The sequence below is a fragment of the Pollachius pollachius genome (genome assembly GCF_949987615.1).
Source record: "Pollachius pollachius genome assembly, chromosome: 7".
Lineage (NCBI taxonomy): Eukaryota > Metazoa > Chordata > Actinopteri > Gadiformes > Gadidae > Pollachius > Pollachius pollachius.
This window is the reverse complement of record NC_136940.1, coordinates 8,660,191-8,677,102: the sequence shown is the minus strand read 5'-3', so window position 1 is coordinate 8,677,102 and position 16,912 is coordinate 8,660,191. Positions and strand designations below refer to the sequence as shown.

General features: G+C 43.3%; 4 protein-coding genes across 4 annotated transcripts; 2 read left to right on the top strand and 2 right to left on the bottom strand.

Moving 5' to 3' along the window:
- Window positions 1–1,091: 1,091 nt before the first annotated feature.
- On the bottom strand, window positions 1,092–7,897 carry scp2b (sterol carrier protein 2b). Its single transcript, XM_079740155.1, has 5 exons — window positions 7,790–7,897; window positions 7,119–7,215; window positions 5,520–5,649; window positions 4,569–4,648; window positions 1,092–1,809 (listed from the first exon to the last, which is right to left on the bottom strand). Exons 1-5 carry the CDS (start codon window positions 7,810–7,812, stop codon window positions 1,714–1,716), a joined length of 426 nt encoding a protein of 141 aa, XP_079596281.1. The 5' UTR covers window positions 7,813–7,897; the 3' UTR covers window positions 1,092–1,713.
- A 1,598-nt stretch (window positions 7,898–9,495) lies between these two features.
- cpt2 (carnitine palmitoyltransferase 2) lies at window positions 9,496–13,274 on the top strand. Its single transcript, XM_079740299.1, has 5 exons — window positions 9,496–9,952; window positions 10,177–10,257; window positions 10,347–10,453; window positions 10,884–12,188; window positions 12,476–13,274. The coding sequence occupies exons 1-5, from the start codon at window positions 9,783–9,785 to the stop codon at window positions 12,802–12,804; spliced, it is 1,992 nt and encodes a 663-aa protein (XP_079596425.1). The 5' UTR covers window positions 9,496–9,782; the 3' UTR covers window positions 12,805–13,274.
- A 64-nt stretch (window positions 13,275–13,338) lies between these two features.
- Window positions 13,339–14,833, bottom strand: magoh (mago homolog, exon junction complex subunit). Its single transcript, XM_079740300.1, has 5 exons — window positions 14,648–14,833; window positions 14,306–14,364; window positions 14,036–14,146; window positions 13,781–13,863; window positions 13,339–13,594 (listed from the first exon to the last, which is right to left on the bottom strand). The coding sequence occupies exons 1-5, from the start codon at window positions 14,736–14,738 to the stop codon at window positions 13,495–13,497; spliced, it is 444 nt and encodes a 147-aa protein (XP_079596426.1). The 5' UTR covers window positions 14,739–14,833; the 3' UTR covers window positions 13,339–13,494.
- A 92-nt stretch (window positions 14,834–14,925) lies between these two features.
- On the top strand, window positions 14,926–16,912 carry aatf (apoptosis antagonizing transcription factor). Its single transcript, XM_079739245.1, has one exon. The coding sequence runs from the start codon at window positions 14,928–14,930 to the stop codon at window positions 16,659–16,661; it is 1,734 nt and encodes a 577-aa protein (XP_079595371.1). The 5' UTR covers window positions 14,926–14,927; the 3' UTR covers window positions 16,662–16,912.

Below are 16,912 nucleotides of genomic sequence, written 5' to 3'. Positions count from 1 at the left end.
TTCCAGTAACGGAACAAAAAAAAGATTGCAAAAACTACTGCGTGGCAGTCTGGAAGCCTGTCATCAGGGCTGGATTCCTTCTGGAAGGCCATCTGAAAAGCCGACACACTGAGCCAGAGATGCGAGTCACACCATATCTATGAAGGTATTATTGTAGCAAAAGTCTTCGCACCTGTAACTGCAGATTTTGTATGCGTACACTAAAGTCACAAATGTGTAACAGTAAATTTGAAGTCCTAAATATTTATTTAGCATGTGTACTCTAAAGTCACAAATGTGTAACAGTACATCTGATGTCGTAAATATTTTTTCTACCATTGTAAACACTAAATAGGGTCTACGAGTTCACAAGTCTGTGTTACAGGTGCACAAATCCTATCCTGTGCATCACAACTTCAAAGAGTCATGCAAATGACACTTTTGCTACAATCATTGAAGCGCAATTGGTGCAAAACACATTCACACACCCGTGTTTCATAATCTGAGAACATGCACAAAAGTTGTGCATTTGTAAACCCAAATGGAAACTAATGTATCAGAAGTTGCACATCTGTGAAATATTTCCTCACAAATGAAATTATATAGGTCGCTATGTTCAATGAGCATTTTAATGAGCGAGCACAAGTCCATCGATACAACTGCTTGAATCTGCTGCTGTGACTTTAGTGTATGCATACAACATCTGCAGTTACAGGTGCTAAAGACTTTTGCTCCAATAATACCTTCATACATATCACCGCTGTCGACAGCTGGAATCAGCGGGATGTTTTTAGAACGCTTTATAGCTACAGTTGGCCAATCTAAAGTCCAACAACAGACAGGAACCCCTAACCTTTTGAAACAATCAAAAGGGGCCAGGATGACCATTAGGATTTGGGATGAGGTAAAAAAAAGTTAAAGTTCTTGAAAAGTCGTGCTTGTTGGGGACAAGCACGTTTTTTTTTATCAAAAAGCCTTGGATTCAGTGGCTGAAGATTCATTCGAGTTTGGCCCCAAATTAGGCATAGTAGAAGAAATGTTAAAAAATATGTAGAATATCTAAATTCACAGCAAATTTCACACATTTCAAAAGAACTTCATTACAATTCTGCCATTAGAAATTGTATTTATTTAAACAAAGTATTTAGTAGAAATCCCTAAAAGGCAAAAAGACAGAGCAGAATTAATGGGGTAATCCGTATTTTCTAACAGGTTACAAAGAGTTGAAATCATCATCAAATTAATAAATATACCCCAAGAAAATCTACAGGTGTGAGAACAGGCACTTAGATTAAATTAATTCTAAAAGGATTGCAGAAAAATTGACCCCACAAAAACAGAAACACACACAACCATAGCGATGATGTTCAGACGACATGATCATATCTACAAACAAGTCACAGATTCAAGCCCTAGAGAGAAATTAAAGAAATAACCAAACTTTTAGTGTATCTCATATGTTGGAAACATCTACATAAGTATCTAGTCATGTGTGGGAATGGCCAGGTAGGATAAAGACTCAGGAGGACTTCGGATCCATCCCTCCACATCTCCCACATTCTTAAAGACAGGTAGGAACTCAACAAGGAGACCTGCTGGACCAGAGGAACCGTGTGTGTTGTTGTTAAGAAGAAGTGAAAGACCACAGCCAGTGCAGTGTTGTGACGTTTCCTGGATGTTTGATGTGCATGGTGGCTCTCCTGGTGGAGCAGACTGGAGGTGAACTCCACCACTCTACAGCTTGGCCTGTCCCGGTTTGAGCTGCAGGGACTGGAGCTTCATGGCCAGGCCCATGTTCCCAGTGATCTTCAGCTTGCCCTGGAAGAATGCCTGCAAAAAGAACAAACAGTCATTCAACTACCCCAGGGTTTCCCCACACACACCTGTGGAGGTATTTCTTAAGGGCCTGCAAATATATATTTTGTGCTGTAAAATAATTCATGCATTTACATTTTTTCATTAAATTAAAAAAACTGAGAAGATTGACACATCGATATATATTTGATCTACAATCCAGTATTTACTTTTTCAGTCTTCAAATGCTGACTTCAGACCCCTTTATAATTACCATTAGCACACTGATTGCTGATAATGTACAAGCCAACGGCTAGGTCGCTGTCATGCCAATGGCTAGTACGCTAACATGCTAATATATTCTGCATCACTGGATCTCTGAAAACTTTCGGATAAACCAGCTCCGTGAGGATGGTTTACAGTTAAGAGTAGAGATCAACTCCAGACACACAGGGCGCTCCTACTCTTAAAGGAATTTGGCAAGCATAAACCAAAATACATCATTTTCCACCAAAGTGTTGGAAAATGAAATATAAGCCACAAACCTTGGAGATCTGAACCCTCCCCTTCTGACTTATTAAGTGAGAAACAGAATGAGTGTTTTTGTTTACTGGTGCTGAGGGTTAGACTCCATACTGGGTTGTCAGCTGTGGTTTGGAATGACCATAAGACAATCTAAGACAATGTTAGCCTGGGAACCAAATGAATCTCGCAAGCTATTGTTTAATTTGCTCTGCAGATAAGGTCTGGCTCCCATCTCATACAGAAAGATTTCTGCCCGGTAAGAAATAGACCGAACAATCACCACGGTTGATCATATATGAGGTGGGATAATAACAATGACTGTGAAGAGGAGTGCCATAGAGGTATTTTCAACAACAAGAAAGATGGCTGACACTGATGTTGAACGGACGGTTGTTTCCCGCTATCTAGACAGTGGATGAAATAGTTTCACCAAAAGAAGAACAAACGACTGAAATGACTGAACTCAAAAAGATACTGCAAGAAGCGGTGGAACCACAACCAAAAACAAAGATGTTTTCATGACAGTGATACACTGTTTGTGAAGTGGGTGGGCAGTCTGCACAACATTGATCATTAGGCCTTACAGCTGGGTGGCCCGATTTAAACACACTGTCCCCTGACACATTGTTCATTTGCTCTGACAGCAGGCATGCCTTTGATCACATGCAATGAGTGATCACTAAAGGTTTCCGCACAATTATTTACTCAAATGAAACAAGGCCAGGAGACCACAAGAAAAGTTGTAGGTCCACTTTTTTCCCCGTCTAACCCATTTGCTTAAACATCCAACTATCTAACGGACACACAAACGCTGTTATATTTACGTTCAAATCCAAATCCACAAGGTCACCCTTCACACCCAAACAACATTTTGTGGTCATGAGATTAGTCATTTATGACCAAATACATTAAGCTTAAGAGACCACATGCAAATACTTTTGAGTGAGAAAGAAGGTTTGAAAATAAATGGATTTTATTGTACCGCAATTGTAACTGTTATACATGCCCGGTTTGAGACTTTACAAGGAGCTCTAGAGGAGAAAGCATCAGCTGACTTCAGATGCATCTGCACCAGAGACACACGCAGGAGAATTTGACTCAAATATATTTTTTCTTTCTTTTTTGGGCCGGATTCCAGAATAAACGGACTCAGCAGCTCACGGTATGGAGAAAACATGAGTCAAAATATTCCCAAATCTCTTCTAGCCATATTGTACTATCTTTTTTTTAAGAGCAGCATACACCTCTCACAAGGGTAGATATCTCTCACAATGGTAGATGGGATCAATTGGAAGTTGTGGATTGAGATTGGCGGAAAGTCTATATGTTTTTTGACCACTGCAATGCTATGCTACGTCATCAAAAACACTTAAAAAGGTCCAGTGTGTAGAATTAAGTAGCATAGAGCACAACAGACTAGGCAGAAATAGAATATAACATTCATAAGTATATTTTGATTATTGTATAATCTCATGAAATTAAAATGTTTTGGTTCCTAAAATCCTTAGTTTTAGCCCTTAATATCTACATAGGGAGTGGAGTCCACCATGTTGCAACACAATGGTTCTAGAGTAGCCCAGTATGGACAACGGCAATAGGAAGAACATGTCTTTTAAGATTTGTAGGGAGTGAGTGGGGTGTGTTATCCCCACGATGGCCAGGAACTCCATATATCTTCACACACACACACACACACCGGGGTGTCATAATGTAAGTGTCCTAGAAGCTTAACCCTCTCTCGGACGCGAACATCATTCGATGAAAAACACAGAGCTCCACAAATCCACACACACTATCCCGTTATGTATGTGTACTCAAACTTAACCACATATCGGAGAAGGATATCAACATCAACTGCTACCACTATAACCTATAGTTATACATCTAATGACTAATTAACTAAATATAATCCCTAAATCCATCAAAAACCCTCATCACTTCGATCCTGTTGTAGACATTATTTTGGAAGTACCTAAACCGGGTCACAACTCCAAAAGAAAAAATCTTTTTTAATTGCAATTATTCCCTAGTACTAGGTTATAGGTTTGCCATTACAGTGTCCCTGTTTTACAATTTCAATAAAAAACATTTTTAATATTTCGATTGTGTTCTGCCTAAATCCTCATAAATCCATCCAATCCTCATATGAATCATGAAAAATAGAAACCAGACCCATTTACTTTTGCTCAGAAGAAATAAATTATGTTTTACTGATATACAGATATACATCTTAAAATCAAACTAGTTAGATATTCAGGAACAGAACTCACAGACTGGGCGTTCATCTTCCCCGTCATCAGGGCCAGAAGGTCGGTATCAGACATTGCAATGGTGCAGTCTGCCTTCTTAGCTGGAGGGCAACAGAGAGACAGGGTCAACCCAGCCCTGATGGTTCTTGCCAAAGAAACAGCAAAGCCATATAACTGGGTCAAGCTTAGAGAAAAAGGCTGACAACACTGTCATCACCTGTCTTGTACTGCATAAAATGTCAAAACTAAACATCAGGCTTGAGTACAGTTTCCTCTAGGGCTGGGCAATAATCATTGGTAATTTCTCATGGTATCGATACAGTGCTTCTGACATTTCTTTCAAGTTTTATGGAAATTTAGAGAATGGTATTGGACTAAAACTTTGCTTCCCACCAACGTTTCAGACCTCTTATTTGACCATTTTAAGGGCATATCTTCTCAACATCATTCATTTATACTGCTTATCTGAGTATCATGATAAGTCGAAAAATAAATGTCATGTACAATACCAATTATTGCACATTATAAAAGTAATGCCAATGAAGCAGTAATAACTATTGGCTATGGTGTTGATCAGAAATATACCTGGATCAATCCCCCAGTTTCCCCAGCCAGATTATCCCTGAGGAAGACCCCTAAGCCCCTATCTGTTTATTAATGACATCTATGTGTATAGTCACTGTTTAGCCCATACCTGTTACCACTATATGACAAGATAGAATAAGTAGAATCTGATACCAAAGAAAGGTATTCTCACAACAAAATCGCGTGTTGCTAATTAATTCAAATGAAACGTGGAGTGTAAGTGTTCGACTCCCACACAAAAAATACAGAGTTTGATTCAAGCCCAGACTCCCGCGAATGTGAATATTCTCTGGCAGACGCTTTAGACTACAGCATCTGCTTAAATTACTAACGAGTATTCAGAAGGGATTTGGACACATGTCCTGGGGTGGATTCCATCTCTCTTACCCGTGTCGTTGTGGACACAGCCGGTTCCGTTCTTCACATCCACATACCAGGTGCCCTCCTTCCCATCAGGCCCATCTTTTACTTTAAAGGCAAACACACCTCCGATCTTTTTGACAAAACTTGCTCCATCCTGTCCGGTCAACACAGGGGGGAGAGGAGACAAACAAAATTAATGAATTGACTAAAACCTTGTTTACACTAAACTGAAATTTTGATAGACATATAATGATTATACAAGAGTGTCTTCGACTTTGCATTATCAAAAGTATACTCATATTTTTATAAATGATTTGATACAAATATTTACCCAGAGCAATGTTTTAACCAAGCACTGATTTGTAAATCCATTGATTTCGGTTGGAAGACTCATTGCTCATTGACAGAAACGGAAAGGGGGGCTGGTTGTAGTCTTTTTGCTCTGTTCTCCGTCTCAACAGTAGGGCTAGAACGGAGCGAAAAGACTACAACTAGCCCCCCTTTCCGTTTCCGGTCAATGAGCATGAGTCTTTCAACAGAAATCGGTGAGTTGCACATTTCTGAAAACGAACGTTTAGGGTTGTTTTAAGGACCGGTTTGTGTATGCCCGTAGCCAGCCATTGTGAAGCAGGCAGGGGTGATTCGAAATGAGCCAAGAAAGGACCAATAGTCAAAATGTCGGTGTCAACCACTCTATTTTATCGTAGACAAACCAGAAAGGGGGCTCAATGTTCAAAATACCGTAATTGTCCTTTAATGGCAAAACTCGATTTAATCATGTTTTTGAGTAAATCTCTGCAATACTAATGTGTTGAGATTTATCTGCTGCCTCTGATTGTGCCTGAGATTTAAGACTGGATGCAATCCTTCAATCCTCCAATACATTACCCCATAAAATATATAATTCATGCCAGTACATCTCAACAGGTCAAAACAAAACACATCATTATTATTATACTATTCAATTATTAAACATTCTTCATTCAAGCCAAAACCTTGGCGACTGTTATCGAAACAGCAGAATATCTATAACAACATGCTTGGCTGGCATTGTCAACACAATCTGAAGGGCAATGTTAAGATGTCCGTTCTCCACAAGAGAAATTCTTATTATATCATTGATATAATTTATATCAGCACTGCAACTTAGAGATAGTCCTATTCAAGAAAGACAAACCTAAACATTTTATTCGTTTAGCATTATAAAACAAAGTCCCTGAGAATCTTAACTATACCAGACAAGACTTTTAAGTATCGTGTGTTGAAAACAATATATAAAAATTCAACATTTCAGTAAAGTCAGACTCCTGTTGCAACTTGCACAGCTCAATCAATCTTGCACTACTGCTGTGTTTAAAATTCACCACTCTTTAGAAATAATCCTTATCCTATCATATATACTACTTAAACTCAACCATGATGATGCAGATCATCAATCTCTGACCTAAAACTTAAACATTGCAAACTAATCCTAAACTTAAACCACCGTTATTACAATATCCCCAAACCATGGGAATTAAGCCTTTTAGTTTCAACCACTGTCTTTGAGCCCAGGTAACCAAAGGCAGGCCAGGGTGATGTCTCTGGTGGAACCTATCAGTAATGAACTCTGCACAACATCACCTCCTGCAGCTTCTTGTTGACCTCCTGGAACACTGCATGCGACTTGAAGCCCTCCAGTCCATCACTGGCGCTGGTGAACACGGCGTGGATATTCCGTCTGTTACAGAGACAAGCCCAACAACACAAGGTCCAAAGACATTGGTACAGGGGGGGGGGCAAAGGTACAGACACGTGTAGCAGGGTAACAATGTCAATGACTTCTCAAGAAAAAAGAAAAATGGGCCTTTAGTTTGAACAAACTAAATGTTGGTTCTTTTCATCTGTTGACAGACCAATACCCAAGTCAGTACTTGCATTGCTTCCAAAAATGTTACCATTATTATATTTAGCATTATCGGTATCGATGTATTGCCAGTGACCTGTAATGTCAATGCCCGGCGCTTGTGACAGTGGACGTCTCCACTGATTATAACACATTCTACAAACATTTACATGCACAAGAGAATGACCCTTTCAATTGTCACGCGTAGTATGCATTTTACATACAGTCTGTAGATAAACTTTAGGTTTACAGGTACTGTATAGGCCTACTTGTATACATATATATAATGTGTATCCTGAATTTAAACTGGGCCTGGGTGAAGAAGCCGATGACGTCCTTCTCGTCATAACCAAGGACAGGTCGATCAGGCGATCAGAAATGTGATTACATATTTTGAACCAAAACTCACCTAGGGCTGTGTACTTGTGGCATTTTCACTGAACTTCCAACAGTCTGTAAGAATCAAATGAAGGAGCAGTCTGCAGAGTAGTCGCGGCTATGGCGTGTCAGACTTCCTTGTTTTATAAAACAATCGACACCAGAGCGCCACTGATCTCCAGACTAAACGTATCAATTGCAGATGCACTGATCTGATGTATTAACTGCAGATAAAGTATTATATATTTTGTTCTTGTAATGTATTTTAACGTTTCATTATGTTTAAAGAGAATTAAAGCAATCCACGATATTCATGTATTCAATAACTGTCTATTAGTTTTTATTGTCAAGACTTGTCGTTGAAGAAGATATATTTCAATTCAGTTGTCTTAATATTTTGTAATACGTTGATTTCATTTTATTAACGTTTGACAGAAAATCGTATTATTCCCTTTCCTGCACGTCATTGAACGCTATGTTGCCTAACGGCTCACATTATTATATATTTTTTGTATTAGATATAAAAGCCAATATTCACAACATAATTTAATACAATAATACAAATACAATCAGGTGCAAATTGTTGCAGTAGCCTATTAATTATTAAAGTTTTTCCCTGATTTTGTTGGTTTATTATTCGACGCTAAAACACATACAAAAACGCACCAAATGCGAACAATGCCATGTAGCAGCATTGTTGTTCTCATTGGAGGCAAACAATGGCCAATCACTCGCTTTTAATGGAGGTGCTGACCTGTCATCCGTTTACGGTGGAGGAGTTAAATGCATGGGGAGGAAGCTGTTTCCAAACGCGCCTGGTTTGCCCTTTAACCTTTCTCCCCTCTCTCTGAATGGCAGCAGGGCAATGAGACATATCATATGCTCGGGATGTGTTGCTGTCATGAATCCATGATTTAAAAAAAAAAGTGGCAAAGATGGAGGTGATGAAGGTGATGGTGTTTATGGTAAGGTCAGTCCTGATGGTAGATTGGATGGTTGCGGTGGTTGTGGTAGTGGTAATGGATGCGCTTGAAGTGATGTACATAAATCGCTTGTCACTAATTAGGACCACAACACCGCCCTCTCCTGGCAAGCTGTTTTAATTGTTACCTTTCATTCTGACATCTCTAACATACAATATTGTATTCGTTCCATATGCCTATTATTTATAATCTAGTTTAATATTTGAGAATGTTTTAATTGTGAGTACCTTCATAGATGAATAGGCCTGCTATTATATTGAATCAAATTGCTCCATGTAAAAAACATAAATCCATCATTCAACCGTGACCTCGCCAGTCAGTGGCTTTTCTCTCGATTTAATGAGGATTTAGAGCCAAAACAGCAGGATCAGCTTTTTGCGCACGCAGGTCGTGACTAAAGTAAGGGATATCGCGAAGCGTGACAACAACCAAACAGAATATCATTTTAGTGGATTAACACATTAAAAAATAATCCATACAAACATTGCTGCTTCTACTACTACTACGATTACAACTAGGCCTACTAATGATAAAACAAATAACAATAATAATGTGTTTTTTTATATTTTATTATTTATTAATACATGTGATTTGCTGGTTTTAATATCTTAGGGCTATTTTAAACAGTTTTAACTGTTAAAACTACGCGGAGGAAGGCGATGCGAGGCACTCGATAGATCACAGTTCCTGCTAGAAGGCGTACCGTATGGTCACGTGTTCAGTCATTACCGTCCACTTCCTGTTTAGGATTTCATTCTTAGTTGCATTGAGGTTCACGTAAAATTGACCGCGTGTACACCACTTGTTTGTATATTTGCAAGACACACATTTTTCAATGAGTGTATGACATAATAGGTAAGTGTCTTCCCCTGTCAATGAACTGGAAGACCGTATTTGATCACGTTAACATCGCTTTCATATTCGCACGATAGACATAAGGCAGCCAGGAGACAGGTAGCCAGCAGTGCTACTGTCATTCTACATTGACATAGCCGCGTACCTTGCTGAACGAAGATACAAACGTGCTTATCAGACAAAGCCATGGCGAACCTGCTTTCCCTGCAGTTCAGTGCCTCTGTCAGACACACGGGCAGGCTAATGTCTCCTAGAGCCGCGTCCTTGACTCAGAGACGCTTCAAACAGGACTCTTCTGCAGAGTACCTTCACAAAAGCATTGTACCCTCAATGCATTACCAAAAGAGTCTGCCTAGGTAAGTACCTATTTTAAAGCCCATTTTAAATCTCGTTTTTTTCACAGAAAGTTCTCTATTCTCTAGAGAAGGGGACCCGGATAGACTGACGTGAATGATTGAATGTAGGTGAAAGTGCACAGCTGATTGGTGCTTGGACGTGATGTAAACACAAGATGGCGGTGCTACACCCAATGAGAACAGTTGCACTTTTGGGATTTACTCCATATCATGTTTTTTTTTAGGCTACCTGTTCCCAAACTAGAAGATACCATCAGAAGATATTTAGCGGCTCAGAAACCACTGTTGGACGATGACCAATTCAGGTGAATGCACTGGAATATATTTGTTTCAAGAAATAATAATGTAACTTAACCTAAAATGATTTATTCATATGGTTTCTATGTGATTCCAGGTCCACTGAGAACTTGGCCAAGGATTTTCAGAGTACGACAGGGAAGACCTTGCATGAAGAACTCGTGGCCCAGGACAAGAGCAACAAGCACACCAGCTACATCTCAGGTGAGAGGCAATGCAGGGGACCTTCATTGGGAGTCAGATTCTCTGTTGACTATACGGATGTACATAAATGTATCCCTATGTTTCCACAGTTTTATCTAACCACAATAGTTTTGCGGTTAGCTTAACGCTACTGGGTTCAATCCAATTACTTTGTTCCTTGAGCAAAGATACCTTTAGATTACATGCTACATAATGACATGTATCTGAAATGCATTTTATGTCACTTAAGATTAAAGCCTGCTAAATTATGACACAGTATAAGTCCTTTAGTAAAGTGACACATTTCATTAATAAGCCGGTAGGGGCATCTTTCCTGAGGGATGCCTGTGTTTAGACAGCAGACATTGGGGAATGATCCAAGAACCTTGTAGCTTAGGGGCATAAATCCTTATCCTTACCCTGCCTCATCCACTTCCATCCTATCCTCCAGCACCATGGTTCGACATGTACCTCTCGGCCCGGGAGTCTGTGGTGCTGAACTTCAACCCCTTCATGTCCTTCAACCCGGACCCCCGAGCCGAGTACAACGACCAGCTGGTCCGCGCCACCAACGTGGTGTGCTCGGCCGTGCGCTTCATGAAGACCCTGCGGGCGGGGGTCCTGGCCCCCGAGGTTTTCCACCTCAACCCGTCCAAGAGCGACACGGACGGCTTCAAGAGGCTGATCCGCTGGGTGCCTTCCTCACTGTCCTGGTACGGAGCCTACATGGTGAACGCCTATCCCCTGGACATGTCCCAGTACTTCCGCCTCTTCAACTCCACCCGCGTGCCTAAGCAGGGCCGGGACGAGCTATTCACAGACGCAAAGGGGCGGCATCTGCTGGTGATGCGGAAGGGCAACATGTACTCGTTCGATGTGGTCGACCCCGACGGCAACATGGTGAAGCCTGCCGAGATCCAGTCCCACCTGAACTACATCTTGGCGGACGAGAGTCCGGCCGCGGGCCACCCTCTTGGGGTGCTGACCAGCGAGAACCGGGACGTGTGGGCGGGGCTGAGGGACAAGCTAGTCGCCGCGGGCAACGGCGAGACACTGCATGAGGTGGACAGCGCGCTGTTCTGCCTGTGTCTCGACGACGAGGACATGCGTGACCACATCCACACCTCCCACAACATGTTGCACGGCGATGGCTGCAACCGCTGGTACGACAAGTCCTTCTCAGTGGTGCTGGCCCGGGACGGCCAGACCGCCATTAACTTCGAGCATTCGTGGGGCGACGGCGTGGCCGTGCTGCGCTTCCAGAACGAGATCTTCAAGGACACCACGGAGAAGCCGCTGGTACACCCGGGCTCCGCCCCCACCGGCGCGGACTCAGCGGCCGCCGTGCGCAGGCTCCATTTCCACCTCGATGACGCGCTGCGCGCCGGCATCGACACCGCCAAGGAGAACTTTGACGCTGCCGTGTCCAAGCTCACCATCGACGCCTTGGAGTTCAAAAAGGGCGGGAAAGAGCAGCTGAAGAAGCAGAAGCTGAGCCCTGATGCTGTGGCCCAGCTGGCGTTTCAGATGGGCTTCCTGCGGCAGTATGGCCACACGGTGGCAACGTACGAGTCCTGCAGCACGGCCGCCTTCAAGCATGGACGCACCGAGACCATCCGCCCGGCCACGGTACACACCAAGCGCTGCGCCGAGGCCTTCGTCCAGCGGCCAGGGGAGCACAGCGTGGATCAGCTGGTGGAGATGCTGAAGGAGTGCTCCAAATACCACGGGCAGCTCACCAGGGAGGCCGCCATGGGTGAGTTATATTATACATCTCAAAACAGAGGGTGATGTATAGAATCATTATAAAATACAACCCATAGTAAAACAGTTGATTTTATGAGTGGCACTTTAAAATATCTTTTTTCAAAAATATCGGTTTTAGTTGTTTATACTACTTAAACAATATTTTTTTTAGTTAGGGGTAAAGGTGAAACTAATTAAAGATTTAATCAAATTATTTTGTAATTTTAGGTATGGAGGTTTGATATCTTCTTCACTCTAGTCTTCTAGTCAAGCTTACAGTTCCTTCCCCTTCTCCAGGTCAGGGTTTCGACCGCCACCTCTTCGCTATGCGCTATCTGGCCAACACTAAAGGGCAGGCCCTCCACGACTTATACAAGGACCCGGCGTACGCGGCCATCAACCACAACGTCCTGTCCACCAGCACCCTCACCAGCCCGGCCGTCAGCCTGGGCGGCTTCGCCCCGGTCGTCCCAGACGGCTTCGGCGTAGGCTATGGTGTCCATGACGACTGGATCGGCTGCAACGTTTCCAGCTACCCATCCCGCGACGTCCATGAGTTCCTGCGGTGTGTCGACAAGTCTCTAGAGGACATCTTCACTGTGTTGGAGGGGAAGCCCATCAACTAAAATGGCTGCTTTAGCATCAGCTTCTTGATGATTTAGAATAAGGGGACAAACGATGCAGTGATTGTGAAAAATGGGGGGGGGGGGGATTTTAAACAGGTTGAAGTATGAGATTCAATTTTTTGGGTCTGCTATGGTAATATTTATTTAAATATACTTTAAGTTACTGTAAAATTAATTGACTAAATTTACAACTTAATAGCATATTCATAAGTGGCTTACTGTAAACGTATGACTTTAGCTTCTGACAAGTCATGCATTGAAATACTAGAAACCATAAAAGCCTTAGTGAAACGTAAATATTGTTAACATTGACCATACTTGACTAGTTTGACATGGTATGGCTAGTGTATTGAGCCTTAGTTAGGGAAACAAATGCGAGTTACCGCCATTCAGATTCTATGCTATATTTCCATATAAAGCTCACCATGTCACAGGTACATACTTCCTTAAAAGCTGTGTGCTTTTCTAAAATGTGCAGAAATAAAGTAATTTTATTTTGTAAAAGTTTGTTTATTTACCAAATGTATTTGACAACAAAGGACATTTCTATAAACCGGAACAACGACAGTTGTTCAAAAGGTCGTTCAGAGAAATCAAAATAAAAGGCTTCATCAACAAAAAAAAATGTACAAAAGCTGTACGTACAACAGGATTAACATTAAAGAAATTCGAAAGTAAATGGGAATCATTTTAGATGGGCTTGATTTTGAAGTGTAGGCCGATTAGACTGAAGACAAGACATTTCAGGTCCTGGACCAGGTAGTAGAAGACACGGAGACCCTCTGGATCTCTGCACAAGATAGGAAGATGGAGGTTTTAGAAACGTTGGTCATCAACCAGGCAATACGTCACCAAAGCAGAAGACTACAACCAGGCCTCCGAACAAGGTTCTTCAAATCTGCTTTTTCATCCCGATTTTATGGTACATCTATATACGTTTTCCTAGGCAGATTAACCATTTGATAGGTGTACTTACTTAGACTGGTTTACGTCAATCAAGGAGCCGATTTTTGATGTTGTGAAGGAAATGTGTTCATCTCCAATGACTATCTCCAACTCCTGTGGAAATGGAGAAAGAGTTGAGCTTCATCGACCGAAATTCACTTAACAGCCATCTGCCATGTTTTGTTATTGATGGACCATCAATCAATGAATATAAATAACTCATTTTGGACCTAAACTTGTGATTTTATGATGATTTGCAACAGGTACTAAGCTTTGAGTATCGAACCTGTCTTCCGACTCTATCAGGTGGTGGCCAAAGCGCGTCGTCTTCCTTGGTTATTTCACTGTCGTCGATGATCCTTTTGAGTTCCTCCATCACACTCTTGTGTACATAGGCCTAAAACAGTCAACAGGGAATGAGGTTCAGTGGAATTGCTTTAAGAAAAACGGGTCTTTGCGGATGTAAATGCATCGTTTTACAGGCCACACAAACATGAGAAACTTATCAAATATCCACAAAACAAATCACAATAGTTAATGAAAATAAAATCAATACCTCTTTTCGGATCATGACGTCGTTCTTGTAGTTGCTGTTGTTTGCATATCTCAGTTTTCCTGTAGTACAAAATTCGGCGTTAAAACTTGTTTGCGACAATATGACCGACCCATTCAAACAGCAAACACAACTACTAGTTAGGGGAAACAATCAGTACACAGACCATGCGAGACATGCAAAACGATATTTGATTCGCAAAGCAATCAAATGCATTTGTCTTGAGTTCCGAGCAGGACATATTTGGCATTTTTAAACAAAGCTGGAACAGAAATGTAACATTGGCGCGGTAGCCATTGGGTTCCAATGCGGCCTACAGTAACACACCGGAGCCTCACAACTCACCGTCAGGTCGGAACTCAAACTCTAAGAATTCGTGTCCAAATTTCCCCTTGTGCCCGACATAATATCTCAAATAGAAGTCACTCGTGGACATCTTAAGTCTTCAGTATATCTGTATTTTGTAAACGTTCCGATTGAAAGAAACACAAGGGGCTAGCACAATCCTACTTCACCACCGCGCTGCACTTCCTGCGCATGCGTAGAGTGGAGCGGCGGTGTCCGTCGCCCAGTAATGACGTCGGCATCAGTTTCGCGCACACACACGTGTGGTCAAAGTTGAAAGATGGCTGGTTCGGTTTCCCAGCAGCTTGAGGAATTGTTAAACCCTTTACCAAAATTCGCAGACCCCGAGAACGACCAGGACGACGAGACGAAAGCACAAGTGGATGACAGGTTTGACGAAGACGATCACGAAGATCACGAAGATGGGTTTGGCCTTAGCAATCTGCGAAAGCACAACACGTCTCTGCTGGCTGAGACCGATCGCCGATACGTGGGACAGGCAGTATCTCGTAAACAACTGCTTAAGGAGATGGGTCAATCTGATGAAGAAGGAGATGGTGACGAGGAAGAAGACGATCTGTCCGAAACGAAAGGGGAGGACGACGACGATGATGATGATGACGACGACGACGAAGAGATCGAATCCGACGAGTGTGATGATATTGCATCTGAGGGTGAAAGGGAGACGCAAGAAGAGCAGCTGATAGGGAAACCAAATGGTACGGTCAAAACCCCTGTGTCTAACAAGAAACGTCCAGACTTCGTTTGTGCTGAGGGTGTTGACTTGCACAAGTTAACAGAAGGGATGGACGATCTGGGAGCGAGTGATGATGACGATGGGAGCGATGATGATGATGATGATGGAGAGGAAGAAGATGATGATGATGACTCTGAAGAGGGGACTGAAGACGAGGATGAAGACCAGGGCACAGTCAAGACCTTCTCTAAGGAGAAGGTGGACGAGGAAGTGGAGAAGGGCAAAGCAGTAAAGAGTCAGCTCATTCTGTGGGACCAACTGCTGGAAGGACGAATCAAGATCCAGAAGGCTCTCGCCACGGCCAATCAGCTTCCACAACCGCTGACGTTCCCAGAGTTTAAAAAGCAGGGTGGTGCAGAGTTTGCTGGGGCGCTGAAGAACAGCCACAAAGCCCTGAAGGCTCTCCAGCGGTCTCTACTGGAGCTGCAGGACCAGCTGCTGCACCAGAACCCCGACACTAGGCCCATCTCCCTGGGGCACAGCTATGGAGCCCTGGCCAATAGCGACGACGAGCTCAGCGAGGTGATGGAGGTGGAACCGGCGGCTGGATCCGGTGCCATGAAGCGTAAGCTGGATGTGGGACAGTACCCGGCCTTCATGGCCAAACGCTTCGCTGACTTCCAGCCCTACTGCAACGGCACGCTGCAGAAGTGGCACGACAAGACCAGGCTGACCATGGGCAAGAGCAGCAAGGGCTTCGGCGCCTTCGAGCGCAACATCGTCACCCAGGTGGAGCAGGTGCTCCTGGACAAGGAGAGGCTGCTGAGGAGAACCCAGACCCGCCGCACCGAGTACAGGGTCCTTGGGAAGAAGGACACGTCGTCCGCCGCGCCCCCCGAAGAGCCGGCCGCAACCCTTGAGGATAGAGAAGAAGAGGAGCCCGCGGACGAGCAGATGATGAAGGCCAACCGGCACCTCAAGGACCTGGACGAGGACATCTTTGACGACGACGACTTCTACCACCAGCTCCTCAGGGAGCTGATCGAGCGCAAGACAAGTGCCGCCGACCCCAACGATCAGGTGGCCATGGGCCGGCAGTGGCTAGCCATCCAGAAGCTGCGCAGCAAGATCAAGAAGCGCGTGGACACCAAGGCCAGCAAGGGGCGAAAGGTGCGCTTCACCATCCACAGCAAGTTGGTGAACTTCATGGCCCCGGTCGACCACAGCCCGATGAACGACGAGGCCAGGACCGAGCTGTTCCGCTGCCTGTTTGGCAAAAACTCACCGCTGGAGGGGTCCCAGGTGGGCGTCATTTGAAGGAGGTCATTGTCGATGAGGCCTTCGTGCCCTGGCATCCGCTCGAGGCGTCTACCTGGACTATTATGGTTCATATTCTTGGGACCGAAGATTAATGTTTTGTATGGATTTGATTATGAGGGAATGGGAGTGTATAAAGTCCATTGCTTTGCAGATGAGCCGTGTCTTTGGTTAGCAACGTTTCTTTAATGTGTATAAGCAAAATATCTGTATAACTTTATAGTGGCCTTTTAAAACCCCAATATCTGTGT

Excerpts from the sequence above, each read along its gene's own strand:
- scp2b (XM_079740155.1), bottom strand. The coding sequence starts at position 7,812 with ATGCCACAAGTACACAGCCCTAG. Across the intron at positions 5,650-7,118 it reads TCAACAAGAAGCTGCAGGAG|GATGGAGCAAGTTTTGTCAA; the intron begins GTGATGTTGTGC and ends TTGACCGGACAG. Across the intron at positions 1,810-4,568 it reads GGAAGATGAACGCCCAGTCT|GCATTCTTCCAGGGCAAGCT; the intron begins GTGAGTTCTGTT and ends TTCTTTTTGCAG.
- cpt2 (XM_079740299.1), top strand. The coding sequence starts at position 9,783 with ATGGCGAACCTGCTTTCCCTGCAGTTCAGTGCCTCTGTCAGACACACG. Across the intron at positions 10,258-10,346 it reads TTGGACGATGACCAATTCAG|GTCCACTGAGAACTTGGCCA; the intron begins GTGAATGCACTG and ends ATGTGATTCCAG. Across the intron at positions 12,189-12,475 it reads CACCAGGGAGGCCGCCATGG|GTCAGGGTTTCGACCGCCAC; the intron begins GTGAGTTATATT and ends CCCCTTCTCCAG.
- magoh (XM_079740300.1), bottom strand. The coding sequence starts at position 14,738 with ATGTCCACGAGTGACTTCTATTTGAGATATTATGTCGGGCACAAGGGG. Across the intron at positions 14,365-14,647 it reads GTTTGAGTTCCGACCTGACG|GAAAACTGAGATATGCAAAC; the intron begins GTGAGTTGTGAG and ends TTTGTACTACAG. Across the intron at positions 14,147-14,305 it reads ACGTCATGATCCGAAAAGAG|GCCTATGTACACAAGAGTGT; the intron begins GTATTGATTTTA and ends TGACTGTTTTAG.
- aatf (XM_079739245.1), top strand. The coding sequence starts at position 14,928 with ATGGCTGGTTCGGTTTCCCAGCAGCTTGAGGAATTGTTAAACCCTTTA.